At 41.4% G+C, this 18662-nt stretch overlaps 1 protein-coding gene and 1 pseudogene across 4 annotated transcripts; one reads left to right on the top strand and one right to left on the bottom strand.

Moving 5' to 3' along the window:
- Window positions 1–5748: 5748 nt before the first annotated feature.
- Window positions 5749–17949, bottom strand: LOC147249155 (macrophage metalloelastase-like). Of its 4 annotated transcripts, none has more exons than XM_086225881.1 (10): window positions 17594–17949; window positions 15985–16232; window positions 8657–8805; window positions 8458–8583; window positions 8213–8374; window positions 7958–8108; window positions 7736–7866; window positions 7417–7576; window positions 7226–7329; window positions 5749–7146 (listed from the first exon to the last, which is right to left on the bottom strand). In XM_086225881.1, exons 1-10 carry the CDS (start codon window positions 17699–17701, stop codon window positions 7043–7045), a joined length of 1443 nt encoding a protein of 480 aa, XP_086082007.1. In that variant the 5' UTR covers window positions 17702–17949; the 3' UTR covers window positions 5749–7042. The 4 variants fall into 4 exon arrangements, with proteins under 4 accessions (XP_086082007.1, XP_086082008.1, XP_086082009.1 ...); XM_086225882.1 differs by having other exon boundaries at window positions 7958–8111; window positions 16003–16232; XM_086225880.1 differs by having other exon boundaries at window positions 5750–7146; window positions 7958–8111; window positions 17594–17946.
- Window positions 8654–10536, top strand: LOC147249156 (uncharacterized; annotated as a pseudogene).
- Window positions 17950–18662: the final 713 nt, after the last annotated feature.

The raw sequence follows: 18662 nt of genomic DNA, 5'->3' as shown, positions 1-18662 counted from the left end.
GGAATCATTTTTTAAGAAAATGAAAATCACACCTAGAAAAAAAATTGTATGGACCTTTATTTTTCTGATATCAGTTAGATACCAGTTTTATAACAGGTTCAATCAGCCCAGCATGTTCACACCTCCTGACACGGTAGCCCCCACCCATACACACCCACAAATCACTCCTATTACAGAAGGGTGCTGGAGTTGGAGCCCGCTTGAACGGGACCCAAAAATGACAGCCAGCACTGCATGTAATGGGGACGCCACCCCCCTCCACCACCAACTATCACAGCAGCTCAGGTTTATGGAGAGCTGAGGAGACTGCATCCCAACAAAGCTGCAGGCCCAGATGGAGTATCACCACGACTACCCTAGGCCTGGGCACGCTAGCTGGGACACCCTCTACAGCGCATCTTCAACCTGAGCCTGGGACAGGGCAGGGTTCCCCAGCACACTCTCGACCCTCTGCAGTTTGCCTACCAGGAGAAGGTTGGAGTAGAGGATGCCGTCATCTTCTTGCTCCACCATTCTCTCTCCCACTTGGACAGAGGCAGTGGTGCTGTGAGGATTACATTTGTGGACTTTTCCAGCGCCTTTAACACCATCCAGCCTCAGCTCCGCAGAGACAAACTAACAGAGATGGGAGTGGCATCACACCTGGCTGCATGGATTGCAGACTACCTCACCGGCAGACCTCAGTATGTGTGACTTAGGGACTGCAGATTTGACACTTTGACCAGCAGCACAGGAGCACCACAGGGAACTGTTCTCTCTCCGGTCCTGTTCACCCTGTACATGTCTGACTTTCAGTTCAACTCTGAGCTCTGCCATGTACAGAAGTTTGTGGATGACACAGCAATTGTGGGCTGTATCAGAAGTGAACAGGAGGAGGAGTACAGGAAATAGCCATCTGTTCTTCCTCAGGAGGCTGGCGTCCTTCAACATCTGCAGGAGGCTGCTGCAGTTCTTCTACCAGTCTGTGGTAGCAAGTGCCCTCATGTATGCAGTAGTGTGTTTGGGGGGCAGCCTCAAGAAGAAGGACGCTGCACGCCTGGACAAACTGGTGAGGAAGGCTGGCTCGGTGGTTGGCACCGAGCTGGACAGTCTTGACATCGGTGGCAGAGCGACGGACACTGAACAGGCTACTGTCCATCATAGACAACCAACATCATCCACTGCACAGCGCCATCTCCAGGCAGAGGAGCAGCGTCAGTGAAAGACTGCTGTCACCATCCTGCTCCATGGACAGACTGAGGAAATCATTCCTCCCCCATGCCATACGACTCTTTAACACTTATCAGTAGGAGCCCTGGACAACAGGCACCTAAGACCCCACATGCTCTTTATCATGCACGTGTCTATGAACAACATTGGTGTTTTATGGTCTTTTAAGTGTGTACAAACTGCCCTCTGCAATACTGTATGCTACACACTGTCACTATGCACAACTTCAATGTATAGGATTGTTAGTTTTTTATCTGGACTTTTGAGTTTGATTTGTATTATTTCTATTTGCTTTATATTGTACTCTATATCTTCATATAGTTTTAAACCTTGCTTGCCTCTTTACCGCTCTTTTATCTTTCCTTGTCAGGCTGCTATAAATGCAGTTTTGTAAATTTCTCCTGGAGATCATTTAAGTATCTATCTATCTATCTATCTATCTATCTATCTATCTATCTATCTATCTATCTATCTATCTATCTATCTATCTATTAATTGGAAAACAACATGGCTACTTCCACATAAATTTGCTATCTCTAATAAAATTAAAGAAATTCAATGTAAAATTAAATGTAACATTTACCCCACAAATTTATACATATCAACATTTATAAAAAAAATATTGATGTCAAATGGGAATTCTGTAATGCTGAAGAAGAAACTCCGAAGCATCTTTTTTTTTAATGTCAATTTTCCCAAAGTTGAAGGCAAAATTGAAAACTATTTCTTCATTCAATCCAAGATTCCAATAAGTTGGAAGCTAAAGATGTATTATTATATTATAAAAATAAAGAATGAAAAATTCAAAACATAACTAATTATTCTTGTCACACAGCCTCAAGGTTGTGGGTGTTTGTCTTGTCACTTCCTGTTTTATTGTGAAAGATTGACTCTCCTCTCGTTTCAGGTCACTTGCCCTTCCTCCTGTGCCAGTCTGATTGTCTGCCCCACCCTGATCGTTTCTACCTGTGTCCCCTTACCTTGTGTTTAAATGGTCTTTGTCTCCCTTTGTCCTGTGCCAGTGTGTTTTGTCCTTGTGTACTCACTCCAGCCCTTTGATCCACAGTTCTTGCTCCAGCCTTTGCCTTGTTAACGCAGCCGTGCCTGTTGTCTTGTGTTCATCTGCCTCTTAGAGAGAAATTTTTTGTTGTAAGTTTTATACTTTAGTCTAGATTTTGTAGATAGGCTTGCAGCCCTTTGCTTTTCTCCTCTTGGAGTGATTTTTTTTTTTTTTTTGGTAAACTTTCATAGATTAAGGCCTCCAGTTTTCAGGAGTGTTCTTGTCATTAGTGACTTTCCTTTATTCTGGTTTTTACTCTGCAGCTGGAGAGATTTTCATTTATTGGTAATATGTAATAGCCTTTGTGTTTTCCTCCTTGATTGGAGCGATTTTCATTTTGTATAAGTTTATAGCTCTGAGTAGATTAGTTAATTTCATAGCCTATTGATTTCTCTGCTTGGAGTACAAGACAATAAATATCCCTTTGCCGTGAAACCTGCTTCTGTGTCCTGTGTCCGAGCCTGGTCCTGTCAGTTCTGATGGCAAAGTTCCACATCCATAAAGTTAAGTTCTCTAAAGCTCAATCTTTTTTTCCTGTTTGAAAATTTAAAAACTATACCGAATGTATAAAAATAAGAAATGTTTACATACTATTAACTTAAATGAAGAAATATTTAGAGAAATGTAATTGTATCTTGCCTTTTTGTTCCCTTTTGTTCTGTACATCTTTACATGTCATGATTTTATATATTTGTTAATATGGGATGCCAATGTTGTTCTAGCATCAAATTGCTGATTGTATATGGAAACTTTTTTTTATTAAAGTTAAGGAATTTAAAAGTCACGTCTAATCGCCTCTCTACACAGACTTTACATGTTAACTTGTCACGTGAAAAAGTAGCGCCACATTTGGTGTGAACACGCCTTATGAATGCATGAGTGTCAAAATGGTGAGTGTGGAGTGCAAGAAGCAACAAAAATAAGGAGCGAGGAGAATTCCCCTCTTGGTCCGCTCTCTCCCTCTGAGCCAGTGGCATGGGCTTTTGTAGTACTGGGATATAGACAGTTAGGCCCAGAAATATTTGGACAGTGACACAAGTTTTATTTTTGCTGTTTACAAAAACATATTCAGGATACAATTATATAATCAATAGGGGCTTAAAGTGCAGACTCTCAGCTGTAATTTGAGAGTATTCACATCCAAACTGGAGCAAGGGTTTAGGAATTACAGCTCTTTAATATGTAGCCACCTCTTTTTCAAGGGACCATAAGTAATTGGACAATTGACTCAGAAGCCTGCAAAAAAAAAATAATAAGGTTGCATGGGCTCTTGCCTCGTTAACCTGTCATCAATTAAGCAGTTAAAAGGTCTGGAGTTGATTCCGTGTGTGGCGTTTGCATTTGGAAGCTGTTGCTGTGAACACACAACATGCAGTCGAAGGAACTCTCAATGGAGGTGAAACAAACCATCCTGAGGCTGAAACAAAGAAGCACCCCATCAGAGAGAGAGCAGAAATGTTAGGAGTGGCCAAATCAACAGTTTGGTACATTCTGACAAAAAAAGAGTGCATTGCTGAGCTTGGGAACTCAAAAAGGCCTGGACGTCCATGGAAGACGACAGTGGTGGATGATCGCAGAATCTTTTCCATGTGAAGAAAAACCCCTTCACAACATCCACTCAAGTGAAGAACACTCTCCAGGAAGCAGGTGCATCAGTATCTTAGTCTAACATAAAGAGAAGACTTCCTTAGAGTAAATACAAAGGATTCCTCCACAAGGTACAAACCATTAATCAGCCTCAGAAATAGAAAGGCCAGAATTGACTTTGCCAAAAAACACCTGGAGAAGCCAGCCCAGTTCTGGAACTGCATTCTTTGGACAGATGAGACTAAGATCAACCTGTACCAGAATGATGGGAAGAAGAAAGTTTGGAGTAGAATTGGAAAACCTCATGAGCCAAAGCACACCACATCTTCTGTAAAATATGGTGGAGGCAGTGTGAGCTTCCAATGGTGCTGAGTCACTTGTGTTTATTGATGATGTGACAAAAGACAGAAGCATCTGGCTGAATTCTGAAGTTTATAGGGATATACTTGCTGCTCAGCTTCAGCCAAATGCAGCAAAGTTGATTGGACACAGTACAGATGGACAATGATCCAAAACATACTGCAAAAGCAACGGAGGAGTTTTTTAAAGCAAAGAAGTGGAATATTCGGCAATGGCCAAGTTAATCACAGATCTCAACACCATTGAGCATACATTTCACCTGCTCAAGACAAAACTTCAGGCAGAACGACCCATAAACAAGCAACGACTGAAGACAGCTGCAATAAAGGCCTGGCAAAGCATCACAAAGAGGAAACCCAGCGTTTGGTGATGTCGATGGGTTCCAGACTTCAGGCAGTCATTGCCTGCAAAAGATTCTCAACAAAATATTGAAAAGTAACATTTACTAAGGGTTACGTTTCTTTGTCCAATTACTTTTGAGCCCCTGAAATGAGGAACATTTGTATAAAAATAGCAACAATTCCTACATGTTTAATCATATATTTTTGTTCAACACCATGAAATAAACCCTAAAGTCTGCACTTCAATTCCGTTGTTGTCACATTTCAAATCCAATGTTGTGGCATGCAGAGCCCAAATCATGAAGATTGTGCCACTGTCCAAATATTTCTGGGCCTGACTGTATATCTGATTGTTAATATGTTCTATTGAGGGACAGATGCTTAGTATTCCCCATAGAGTGTAAATTTATCTCTATTGTTTAAACTGTGCACCATTGTCTTTAAAAATATCACTTTTATTTACAAATATTCAACCTCGTCTCATATTAAAGAAAATATTTTGTATCCACCTCTGACAAATAAATACCTCTCTGACCTCCAACACATCAACATTCATACCCGGTCTCTCAGGTTTGCCACCTCCATCACCCTGATCATCCCCCCACCCTCCAGCCCATCTGTCCACCATGAGGACTAGGGCCTTCAGCCGCTCTGCCCCTCACCTATGGACACCTACAGCGGGAATATAGATTCCGTTACCCTTTTCAAGTCCATCCTCAAAACCCATCTGTATAGACTCACATACAAACTTTAAACGTTCCATTGTTTGGTGTTCTGCTGCTAACTCTGTGCTTTGTTTTTTATTCTAATATGTTATAACTGTATTACTCATATATTAATTGTTGTATGGTGACCTTGAGTTCCTTGAAAGGTGCCTTATAAATAACATGCATTATTATTATTAAACCCTGGATTACACAAGCAGTGGCTGTTCCACAATTATCAGTCTATATGGTGTTGTGCAGCTGCTCTGCAAAATGTGCACACTGCATGTTGATGTTCCATAGGGATCTGAACTCTTCAACTTTCCTTTAAGATTTTTGAAGGACTCTTGGAGTTCTGAAGGAATTTTACCTGCTACAGACACGACTGTGTGGTAAACCCAGCAGTGTAAAGGAATTTAATAGTAAAGGATGTCCAGTGTGTCTACTGCAATTCACAAACATGTCTTTTCCTCTTTTTTTTCACTTTCAAAGCTTTATTAAATTGAAATTCATTTAATAATTTTCAAGAAGAAATAATAAGCACTTATTGAGTGCAGGACTACATTCCTTGCCGAGACCAGGGCTTCCCAAAGTGGGGGCTTGGATCTGGGGTGTCTAGTGATATAGATGAACAATTGTCTTCGAGATGAGATGATCGAAGCGAAGTAAAATCTGGTCAACTGGACGTAAGTTTATCTTGAAGACGTTTCACCTCTCATCCGAGAGGCTTCTTCAGTTCTAGTGAAGAGTGTGGAAACTCCAGCTTATAAACCTATGTGGGAGTGGTCAGTGCTATTGTGGTGGAAACGACCCTCCCGAGACTCACCTGGCCTCCCCAAACGACAGTCGTTGTGCGGTGTCAGGGAGTTTCAGGGGTGGTCGTTAGGGAGTTTCACCGACCACTCAGATGCTAATGGGCTGTGCTGGCAGCAGCCGTTCCACATGGGTCTTTCAGCTGAACTCTTTGGGGAAGCTTTGAAAGGACTTGGTTGTAAATAGGTGAAAGGAAATGTCGCAGTCCACCTCCTCTGTTCAAAGATGGTTTCTCTATCTTGACGTGGATGGCTTCTTTAACTCCTCTTTCAAACCATCTGTCCTCTCTGTCGAGGATTTGGACATGGTCGTCCTGGAAGGAGTGGCTTTCCTCCTTGAGGTGGAGGAAAACCGCTGAGTCCTGTCCTCCAGAGTTGGCTCTTCTATGTTGGGCCATGCGCTTGTTGAGGGGCTGTTTGGTTTCCCCTATGTAGAGATCTGTGCAGGCCTCACTGCATCTGACAGCGTATACCAGATTGCTTTTCTGGCTGTGAGGGGTGGGATCTTTGGGGTGAACCAGTCTTTGTCTCAGAGTGTTGTCTGGTTTAAAAGACACAGGGATGCGGTGCTTGTTATAGATTCTCCTTAATTTCTCAGAAACCCCTGCCACATAGGGGATCACTATGTTCGAGATGAGATGGTTTCCAGAAATCAAAACAGATCTGAAAATTATGAAGAAAGCTTTGATTTTTTTCCAAGGATGAAAATAGCACTAACAAAATTAAAAAAAACAAACAAAACACAACAGCATTTGAATTTTAAATCGTTTGTATACTATTTCCAGGTCACAAGTCTCTTCCTCCATCATTTTTAGGGTCCTGAGATTAAATGCTTTGGAACTCCTGACCGAGCTACCATATATCTTATCTTTGTCTTTGTTTTCTTTATCTTAGGAAACAATTTAACACCTTCGGATGAAAAAATAGACCATAGATAATATTTCATGCTCTCAAACGATTTGGGTGGGTTTACTCGCAGTCCATCCAACCAGAGTTTAGCCGAGTTCGAATAACTCTTCTTCTCTGGTAGCTGTACTCAGTCTGCCTGGATCCATAGGAAAAGAACAAGTTACCTGAAAAGAAGTTATCAAATTTATGAGAATTATATAGGAAAAGTTGTAGAAGAGTCTGCTGCCTTTGAAAACCACCTACCCTGGTTCTCAAACGCAGCATCCACTCTGTAGCCAATCCCCGGGAGACCTCTGTGTATGAATTTTGGGTTCCTGCCATCCATTGTGGCCCTCCTTTCATTGTAGCTATGTGAGTAATAAGAAGAGAGGCATCTATCAGAGGGTCTGTCTGTACTGTATGTGGTTATGTACATCACTATTCACTTGACTCACCTCCAGTACTTGTTGTCCACAAAAAGGAGGGTTTTGCCCACAAAGGAGACATGGACTGCAGCATCTACCTTGGTGACAGAGGAAGGGAAGCCGAGATCGCCGAGAGTTTTAGGAAAACCAGGCAGGATAGTGCTACCTTGGATTTTCCAGTAACGGTCCCCTACAACATAAAAAGGTTGAGTTATCATCTCATTTTAATTGGTCTGCTCCAAATTGTTTTTCTATGCTTTTTTGTCACATTATTTAAATAAAAATCTCTAAACAGAGATGAAAATGAGAAAATTTGTTTCATCGCATAGAACATAAGTTCCTTTTGAACCTTCAAAGAAAACAACAGTTTTGCTTTTCTTGTATTCATAAGCAGCATCAACATTGCTGATTCCATGCCAGACAGACTGAATCTTCTTGGTGGTAATGCCGTCCCAGCGGCGACTCCTCTTCCAGAAATGCCTGACAAATAAACACAAGATGTTTGAGCAGCCAGTCATTCCATACTGAGAAACTTCCCTGTGTGTATCCATTTTTTTTCCTGATTTCTCACCTGTCTTTGAAGAAGTAAAGATTTTCCCCTATCGATGTTGCAGCATCAAAAATGAGATTTCTGCTGCACCTGTCTGGGATGGCCTCTGTTGGGGGTTCAGCCCCTGGTTCAGGCTCAGGTCTTGGCTGGGGTTGCTGTGATGTTGCTCTGACTCCTTTCAGAGGCGATGAAAGAGATGGTACTGATCTTAGATCTCACAGATGTCAAGTACCAAAATACTCTCATATACTGCTATTATGAGCCACTTTGACCCACCATAGAGAGCCTGTACTCCCTGCTTGTCATCATCCGGTAGCATGTACCCCTCGGTGTTCACATACTGATAATTGGGATACATCAGAGCTGTTGGGAGCTTAGAGTGGGATAATCCCAGTGCATGGCCAAACTCATGGGCTGCTACCAAGAACAGGTTAGATCCTTCATAAAGGGAAAGTTAGGATGACATTTGGCAACATAATAGCACTATTTTTGTTATTATACTGCTTCATCGATGTCAGCACCTGCTGAGGATAGAGTCCAATTTTCATCCTCATCAAAATGTGTGTCCCCTCCCCTGCCCTCTCCGGGAGAAAATGCATGGGCCAGGACTCCACTCTGCCCATCAAAAGGAGCAAAGTCTCCATGGTCTGGTTTTGAGAGAGAGTGAAGTAACAGTTATACTCCCTGATGAATTGTGTTCTCAGGAAGGTACTGCATTACCTCGACCCTTGAACATGATCATGATGTCAGCAAGGCCACTGTAGATCTGCTTGAAATCTAGAGGGATAACATCACTGTAGAGTTGTAGAACCTTGGCTATGGTGGTATCCACATCACTTTGACTCAGGTCTGGTGTGTACTCAATTATTCTGTGAAACAGATACAAAAGTTAAAGGAACATGCCAACTTTTGGTGAACCCCCTTATTGTCCATCCATTTTGGAGTCAAACAGGTATATAAATACCTCTCTCTACTCTGCATGCATTACTGAGCTCCAGAACATCACCTGATGACTGACTGCCTTGCTTAGCTGTTAGTTGCAATGAATGTTCGCATTGGGGCCATAAAGAAAGACATCTCAAAATCATTATTGGCACACACACTTTTCCTCCAAATGGTCTGTTTCTGCATTCACAGTGTTGTGTTTAACATTTACTGTGGAAAAAAAGTTGAAAATCGGGAGATGTTGTTTTCATCAACATTTAGAAACATACCTGGAACTACTTTCCTGACCAGTGATTTAACATAGTCCTTAAAAAAAAAAAAAAAAAAAAAAACTTTGTTGTGAACGAGAGGAGTGACCCCAGCTTTGAATCAGGACTAACTGTAAGAGAGGATATGGAAGATGACCTCTGAGCAAACCAAGACCCTAATCCTGATCTATTAGAACCAGAATACAGGCAAAGGAAGAACTGCAGTCATTCTCCTCCTCTACCTGCATTGTGGTAAGCGTGTGACCTCACTTCCTGTTTGTGCATTGCTGAACGTAGTGCTTTGCTTCGCTGCACTAGCTAAAGTGTGATCACCCCCGCTAATTCCTTATTCGTTGACTAATTACCTGCCCAAACTACATATCTATTTGCTTTATTTGGCCGAAGTTTAAAGACCATCTGTCTTGTAGCGACAGTCTTTCTTTCTGTAAACTCTCCACTCTAAGCTAGCAATGGCTTCCCCCTCTTGCTCTCCTCTCTCCTGCTCAGTGTGCCACATGTTTAGCTACTCCTCAGCCTCCTTTAGTGATATAGATAAGTGCGTTAAATGTAGTTTGTTTGTAGCGTTGGAGGCAAGGCTTAGCGAGGTTGAATTGGACCTGCGGCGGCTCCGCACCGATGGATCCAAACAATTAGAGTTAGAGCTAGCCAGTCGCCGTTAGCTGGTGCGGACCGTCTTAGCATAGCACCGACTAGCGCTCCCCCCGCAGCTCCCGAGCAGCCGGGAAACCAGGGCGGCTGGGTGACTGTCCGAAGGAAGCATAGTCCAAGGCAGAAGCCTGCTGTCAGGGACCAACCACCAATTCACGTGTCAAATAGGTTCTCCCCACTCGGCGACACACCCACCGAGAAAACTACGCTGGTAATTGGAAGTTCCATTCTCAGAAACGTGAAATTAGCGATACCAGCAACCATAGTCAAGTGCATTCCAGGGGCCAGAGGGGGTGACGTCAAATCAAATTTAAAACTGCTGGTTAAAAGTAAACATAAATATGGTAAAATCATTATCCGCGTCGGCGGTAATGACATCCGGCTACGCCAGTCGGAGGTCACAAAAATGACTATTGAGTCGGTGTGTACATTTGCGAAAACGATGTCGGACTCCATAGTGTTCTCTGGTCCTCTGCCTTACCAGACCAGCGACGGCATGTTTAGCCGCATGTCATCGTTCAACCGCTCGCTGTCAAGGTGGTGTCCAGCAAACCAAGTGGGCTTCATAGACAATTGGAAAACTTTCTGGGGGAGACCTGGTCTGATTAGGAGGGACGGCATCCATCCCACATTGGACGGAGCTGCTCTCATCTCTAGAAATATGGCCCAGTTTATAATAGAACCAAAACCCTGACAACCCAGAGTTCAGACCAGGAAGCAGAGCTGCCGTCTTCCATGCTTCTCTGCGCGTCCATTAGGGCAGTTACCCACCCAAAACTACATAGAGACTGTGTCTGTCCCCCGACCACGTCAGTCTACTCATTCCAATTCTACTTGTAGAGGAGTCAATCAGAAAAACCTTATCAAAATTAACGCAACCACTAAATTAACTCAAAAAAATCTAACAATTAGATGTGGACTATTAAATATCAGATCTCTGATGCCAAAAACTGAATTAGTGAATGAATTGATATCTGACAATTGTATTGACCTGCTCTATCACACGGAAACCTGGCTGCATGATGATGAGTATGTTAGTTTAAATGAATCCACTCCTCCCAGTCACATTAACACTCATATCCCTCGAGGCTCTGTCCGAGGAGGTGGAGTTGCTGCCATTTTTGACAGACGTTTAGTAATAAATCCCAAACCCAAAATAAGTTTCAATTCATTTGAAAGCCTGATTCTCAGTTTGTCTCATCCAGCCTGGAAAACTGGAAAAAAAAACCTCCTGGTCCTTACTCTGAATTCTTATCTGAATTCTCAGAGTTTATATCCAGTTGAGTTCTCAAATCAGATGAAGTCATTATTGTAGGTGACTTCAATATTCATGTGGATTTTGATAACAACAGTCTGGTGCTGCATTTCTCTCTCTTCTAGACACAATTGGTTTCCATCAGTCTGTTCATGAACCGACTCACCGTCACAACCACACCCTCGACCTCATCCTAACATATGGAATTGAAGCTGAATATCTAGTTGTATTTCCACAGAATACGCTTTTATCAGACCATCAATTAATAACTTTTGAATTTGCACTAATCAGCTACACTCCCCTCAGGAAAACGGTGGTTTCCAGATGTTTGTGTAACATCCGTCCCATGTAGCTAGTTGGATATTTCAAAGTTGTAGTACCATGGGCGGGGTCCTGGGTACATATATCTAGGTTTCAAAATGAAATGTACTTATCAGTTTTTTTTTAAATGAATAGAAGAAATATGAAATGTCTATTTATATGGCGGTGCCTCCACTTAGCAGGAAAATACAGTAACTTTTTAAAGATATTAAGAATCTAACTCCCACTAAGAATTGTTTAACCTATTACCGTTTTTTTTTAATTATAACCTATTACCGTTTTACTCCAAACACACCTTTATTAAATGCAAGTATGACACACACTACACTTTAAATCCAAATTTTGAATTTCGTTAACTCAAATGTAAATAATAATATCAATCACAACAATTAATGGTAGTACAGAATGTTGAATAGACCTTAATGAATTTCCCTTTAAGCTTTTCTCAGAAATGATTATTCTTGTTGATTTACCAATTGTTACATTTTTTATCTTACCTAAAGGGCCCACACTCACTTGCACTGCAACATAATCAAATAAAGTTCCTTCTCAATAAGAAAACAAAAAAAACATTGCAGGCCTGAGTTGTTGCTTGGGAGCGTGGAGACCTAAAACAAATGGCCGCTTCACTTGGATAAACAAGCAAAAAAACAAAACAAAATAGTGCATTGGTTAGTAGTTAGTTGCTCACAAGTCTTGGCAGGGGGTAAAGGGGGAAAAGGGGCTGAAACCATGGTTGAAAACCTGGCTAGAAGATGAGAGGAGGGAGAAGCGCGGATACTGGCGGTACTGGCACACACAGTTCACCAAGGCAACCCTGGCGCGAAGCACATCCCATCATCCAAAAAGGGTCCAAGGATGGCGTCCTGGTTCAGTCTGATAGATGTGTACAACACCAGTTTTTAGTCACTTAGACTTAACACAAAATTATTAGCTTAGCATATCATGTCGAGCTTTACACACATCATCATGCAAACACATATTAACCACACAATGCAACAGTATGGGCTACCAAATGAATAACGTGCTGCTGTAGAACTAGCATGCTAATATGCTAACCGCATTTAGAGTTACCGCAAATGACAGCATGGATCAAAACTTAACATTACACAAGATACACAGAGGTTAGTTTTACCTTCTGCAAGCGATATGATGTCTGACACAGCTTGATGAGACTCTGCATCTGCATTCCTCCACGTATCAACACCACACACTGCGACCACGTTTCCACTGTCTTAATAGTTTGTCTGTTTACCTCTGACTTAACCCTGTTCTACACAGTACGGGGTTTCCTCTACATCCTGCCTCATTACACCTCCTACTGGCCATTAAATGAACCAACAAACAGCTTGATTGAATAAAACCTAATATATTCAAGCTTATACCCTGCAAGGCTATACATTCTTTCTATGTGCATATCAACCAAACTGTCTCCAATGACATGAATTACACGAAACAATATGACAAAGATGAATCAATCAACTCATAATAATTTTAATTATTTAAGTGTATTTAACTCTTTTAAGGAACCTGTTTTTTAATCAAAGTAACCTTTTAACATTTATTTATTTAATTATTTACATATTTAGTGGTCTTGAATGAAATATTTTTAGACCCTGCCACATTTGTCTGATCAGGCTGTAGCTAGTTTTAAGGAAGCAATTCCACTGGCGCTAAATTCAGTGTCATGTCCCATTGTTACAGAGGACACTGTTTTCAACCTTAGTCACTCCCAAATTGATCATTTTATCGATAGTGCAACAGGCACCTTAAGAACAACTGTGGACTCAATTGCCCCATTAAAAAATAAATCTATAAATCCAAGGAAACAAGCACCTTGGTACAATTCAGAAACCAGACAGCTTAAACAAAAAACCCAGATGTTAGAAAGAATATGGCGCTCCTCAAAACTGGAGGAGTCTCAAATAATCTGGCAAGACAGCCTTAAAAGTTATAAGAAAGCCCTTCGTATAGCTAGAGCAGCCTACTACTCGGCACTAATCGAGGAGCATAAGAACAACCCCAGGTTCCTCTTCAGTACTGTAGCCAGACTGACAGAGAGCCACAGCTCTACTGAACCTAGCATTCCTGTTTCCCTGGGCAGCAAAGACTTCATGGACTTCTTTAATGTCAAAATTGTCCTTATTGGAGAGAAAATTCACCTCCTGCCATCAGCTGACAACATGGCACCTATAACCTCAGAAGCCTTCGAGGCAGCTGTAGAACCAAACAGACACTTTGACAGTTTTTCTACCGTTAGCCTTCATGAACTCAGTTCAATAATTTCCTCCTCTAAACCATCCACCTGTCTTCCAGACCCCATCCCAACTAAGCTGCTTATGGACTCTCTACCCCTCGTTAGCACCTCTCTCTTCGACATGATCAATGTGTCGCTGTTATCTGGTTACGTCCCACAGTCCTTTAAAGTGGCAGTAATTAGACCCCTTCTCAAAAAAGCAACCCTGGATCCAGAAGTTTTGGCAAACGACAGACCAATATCAAATCTTCCATTTCCCTCCAAAATTTTGGAGAAAGCAGTTGCTAAACAGCTGTGTGACTTTCTCCATAGCAACAGCATATTAGAGGATTTCCAGTCAGGTGTCAGGATTCATCATTGCACAGAAACAGCACTAGTCAAATTTACCAATGACCTCCGACTAGCATCAGATGAGGGACTGGTCTCTGTGCTGGTCTTATTAGATCTTAGTGCAGCTTTTGATACCATTGACCACCATATCCTTCTACAGAGACTGGAACATGTCATTGGCATTAAAGGAATTGGACTAAACTGGTTCAGGTCATATTTACTAGGTCGATCTCAGTTTGTACTAACTAATGATAACCCCTCGGAAACCACTGTAGTCACGTATGGTGTTCCACAAGGCTCTGTGCTTGGACCAATCCTCTTCACCCTTTATATGCTTCCTCTCGGTCACATTATTAATTTTCACTGCTATGCTGACGACACACATCTGTACTTATCAATGCATCCTCATGAAACAAATCAGCTGACTAAACTAGAGGCCTGTCTAAAGGAAATAAAATCTTGGATGACCCATAATTTCCTTCTATTAAACTGATAAAACTGAAGTCATTGTCCTAGGCCCAAAACATCTTAGAGACACCCTATCTAATGAGATAGGTACCCTGGAAGGCATTACCTTGGCCCCCAGCATGACCGTAAGGAATCTAGGAGTTCTTTTTGATCAGGATCTGTCCTTTAATGCCCACATTAAGCAAATTTCTAGGACTGTTTTCTTTCATTTACGAAACATTGCTAAGATCAGACACATCCTGTCTCAAAAAGATGCAGAAAAACTAGTCCATGCCTTTGTCACTTCCAGGCTGGATTGCAATTCCCTCCTATCAGGCTGCACCAGGAGGTCCCTAAAGACTCTCCAGCTGGTCCAAAATGCTGCCCATGTGTTGACGAGAACTAGTAGAAGAGACCATGTCTCTCCTGTACTGGCTTCTCTGCATTGGCTCCCTGTCAAATTTAGAATAGAATTCAAAATTCTCCTTCTAACATACAAAGTCCTCAACAGTCAGGTTCCTTCATACCTGACAGAGCTCATAGTCCCCTATTATCCAGCTCCCTTTGCTCCCAGGATGCGGGGTTACTGGTGGTTCCTGGAGTTTCTAAAAGTAGAATGGGAGCCAGAGCCTTCAGCTATCAGGCTCCCCTCCTGTGGAACCGTCTCCCAGTTTTGGTCCAGGATGCAGACACCCTCTCAACCTTTAAGAGCAGACTAAAGACCTTCCTTTTTGATCAGGCTTATAGTTCGGGCTGCTTAGGCTGGCCCTTAGATATGCTGCTATAGGCTTAGGCTGCTGGGGGATCTCCCATGATGCACTGGGCTTCTCTCTCCTCCTCTCTTCCGTCTCTGTCCTCCTTCAGGTATATGTGTCATACATAAATCATACTCATACGTATTACTAACTTGTCTTCTTCTCCGGAGCCTTCGGGCTCCCCTCATCCCAGATCCCGGGTGCTGCTGGAGGAGGCTGCAGACCTGAAGAGGCTTAAGCTTCCACCCGTAGCTCCACCTGCTCACGTCCCCATCTGTCCATCAGTCTCTTCCCTTTCTCTGTCTCTTTATCTCTGTCCCACTCTTTCCTTCTGCATATCTGTCTTCCTCCATTATCTGTCCATTAGTCTCTTCCCTTTCTCTCTCTCTTTCCCCCCAACCGGTCAAAGCAGAAGGCCGTCCCCATTGAGCCTGGGTCTGCTCGCCGTTCCTGCCTGTTAAAAGGAAGGTTTTCGTCGCTGCTGTTGCAGGATGTGCTTGCTCATGGAGAATTGTTGGCTGTAAATTCATTGAAGGAGTGTGGTACTAGACCTGCTCTACCTGTAAAGTGTCATAAGATAACTTTTGTTGTGATTTGGCGCCACATAAAATTGACTTGACTTGACTTTGGAAGCCTGCTCTTTTTCTAACTGTGAGCATTCATTGCAGCAAAGCTGTCAGCCATCTGCTTGCGGGTCTGGAGCTCTGTAATACACTGAGAGGAAAGAAGGGCACCTATCTACTTGTCTGGCACAAAAAATACAGTTTATATTTTGCATATTTCCCAGACAGTTGATATGTTATGATTGTGTAATGTACTACCTGTACGTCACCACTGACTTGTCCCACTTCGGTTGACCATCAAAGTGGCCATATCTGGTCACATCAGTGAACCCACAGCGGGGACGAGTCATCACTTCAATGGTGTTTGAGTCCAATTGCCCTGTCACCTCCAGGCCAAAATACTCTTGCATTTTCCTGAGAGTGTCTTCAAAGGACTCAAGATCACTGCGCAGGATGCTGCTGGGAGCACTGACACCCACCTCAGAGAAGAACTGGGACAAATAGTCCTGGACAAAGAAAACAGAAATACTCCACATAACTTCATACTTAGCTCTTAGAATTTAAAAGCAGAAGTTTGAGTGACAGCATAAAACAACAACTAGAGGTTAATTTGGATACTTGTCTTTTTGAACGCAGCCACTCAAAAGATGAAACCCCACAGCATTTGCCTTATTACTGTCATGAACACTGATTCGCCAATGAAAATTGGGCAACTTTCTTTCCTCCCAATGGGAGAGGGGGTGCTTCTAGTCTTGTCACTTTAAATAATTGATTTAATAGACACAAAAAACAAAAACAAAGGAAAACCTGAGAGCATTAAGAGAGTGCTTACACCACCAAAAAGGAGACGAATACGGAATATGTGTATATTATCTAACAAAATCTATTCATATGTTTTCTTCTGGAACGTACTTGTCCCTCTAAATAAAATACATCTCCTCTGCAGGGCTTCTGTATTCTGTCAATGGCTTTGAGCAGTCAGGAATCCAGGATGTACTGTTAACCATATCACCTACTTAAAATAATCACTTGTTCTTTGAATATCATCTATGCTGCCATTATTTTTATCAAAAAAACTTTCAATTAATTTTGTAGATATTCTGTAAACAAACACCTTGTTGATTACATTACTTTCTTGGCAGAGGTTACAAACAAGTTTTTAGATTTAGTTCTAATACATTTTCAGATTGCCTATTAATTTGAAAGACCTGGGCCACTACCACGAGGACATTGGTGTGCGCTCTATTACTGCTACCAGGTGAGCACCATCAGAATTGCCATCTGTAGATCATCCCTGGGTGTAATCAATCCATCCACTGATATCCCTGACCTTAAATGATCTCTACTTTCCTTGTACACACCATGCAATTTTATTCATCACATTTTATTGTTTACGTCTTTGTCGTAATCTCTTGTATGTCATGCTCAATTTAGAACCCTGAAGAAAGTGGGAAACAGGCAAAGGGTAGTGCAAAGCGACATATGTATTCTAAAGCAAAAGGATTTAGAGGATTTGATTGCTCATTTGATATTTCCATTTCTGTCATGCCATACTCAACAAATCCACATGAATCCTGAGCAAACTATTCATATAGTGCTTGACACTGAGGAATAGTTTGAGATACTGATGTTCACCAGGAGAAAACCTTGTTAGAAATAACAGTGGGAGGCAGGCTCTTAAGTGTATTTTGAAACCCTTTATTACTATATAACAAACTATTGTGAAACATATGAGGGACTACATGAAGAACCAATGTGTTTCATCCTTGTCTGACACAGCAGTGTTCTTTACATGCTAAATAATTTCTTGACACATTTCATGGCTGTTTTCTAATATGATAAGAGCCTTCATGTAATACATGCTTACCTGTGCTTTGGTGAGTTCTTCTTGGCTGGCTGAGGTGGTGGGTACAGCTCCACAGGATGCTGCAATCATAAACATCATCACAAATCTGACAAACAGTGCATTCTTCATGATTCCAGTTCCAGGTACTTTATTGATTCTTCCTCTTATGTTCCACACAAGTGGAAAAGTTATAAAGCACTGGGGTGTTAATTCTTGTAACAGTCAGTTTCAGGGTTTTCAAAGTGAGGAAAAGAGCAAGACCAGGCAATAAAACATTCCTGCGAATGTCTGAACAGGCCCATTTTAGAACCACAGGCAGTAGATAATGACGGGGGAGTTGCAGAAGGGAGGGAGGTGTCTGCATCAACATGATGGAAATGAGAAAAAATTCCAAATCAACAGGTACACTTAAGGTATCATCAGAAAATTCGGTAAGGCTTTATATGAAGGACCTTGTAATAAGCATTACTTAATAGTAATAAGGCCCTTATAAGTCCTTATAAGATGCTTATTAACATTATGCGTTTATAAGAATATATAAACATTAATAATGTCATTATAATATAGTTAATATCAGACTATAAGACATTTATTAGAACTTATAAGAAACTTGTTAACAGTTTGTAGATGCTAAGGAACATTAATAAAAGCCTCATGAGTATCTTATAATAGCATTAAAAACTATTAACTCAACTAACCCACCCATTATGTCTTAGTCATGCCTTTACTAATCTTTTTTTGTTTGCTTTATTCATATTAAAATATACTTTATCGCTCATCTATTATCAGTTAACTAGGCATTTGTTAACAGTTAACTGTGCTTTTTGCAGCTACCGGATCTAAAGCGTGAACAATGCCTTATTAAGGCTAATAAATCTTTTATTATGCATTATTATGCCTTTAATAATCTTTTTTGTTTGCTTTATTAAAAAGGCACTTGTTAACAGTTAACAATGCTTTTTGCAGCTACCGGATCTAAAGCGAGAACAATGTCTGATTAAGGCTAATAAATTTCTTATTATTGTAGATAAATTTATTCATATATTTGCTTTAACTGTAGATTAATCCATACATATATATTTGCTTAAAC

Source organism: Aulostomus chinensis, chromosome 15 (genome assembly GCF_037954235.1).
Source record: "Aulostomus chinensis isolate RoL2024-O1b breed Wild chromosome 15, RoL_Achi_v1.0, whole genome shotgun sequence".
Classification (NCBI taxonomy): Eukaryota; Metazoa; Chordata; class Actinopteri; order Syngnathiformes; family Aulostomidae; genus Aulostomus; species Aulostomus chinensis.
This window is presented reverse-complemented; position numbering and strand designations above follow the sequence as displayed.

Excerpts from the sequence above, each read along its gene's own strand:
- LOC147249155 (XM_086225880.1), bottom strand. The coding sequence starts at position 17,701 with ATGAAGAATGCACTGTTTGTCAGATTTGTGATGATGTTTATGATTGCA. Across the intron at positions 7,577-7,735 it reads AACTGTTGTTTTCTTTGAAG|GGGACCGTTACTGGAAAATC; the intron begins GTTCAAAAGGAA and ends TTTATGTTGTAG. Across the intron at positions 7,330-7,416 it reads GTGGACAACAAGTACTGGAG|CTACAATGAAAGGAGGGCCA; the intron begins GTGAGTCAAGTG and ends TTACTCACATAG.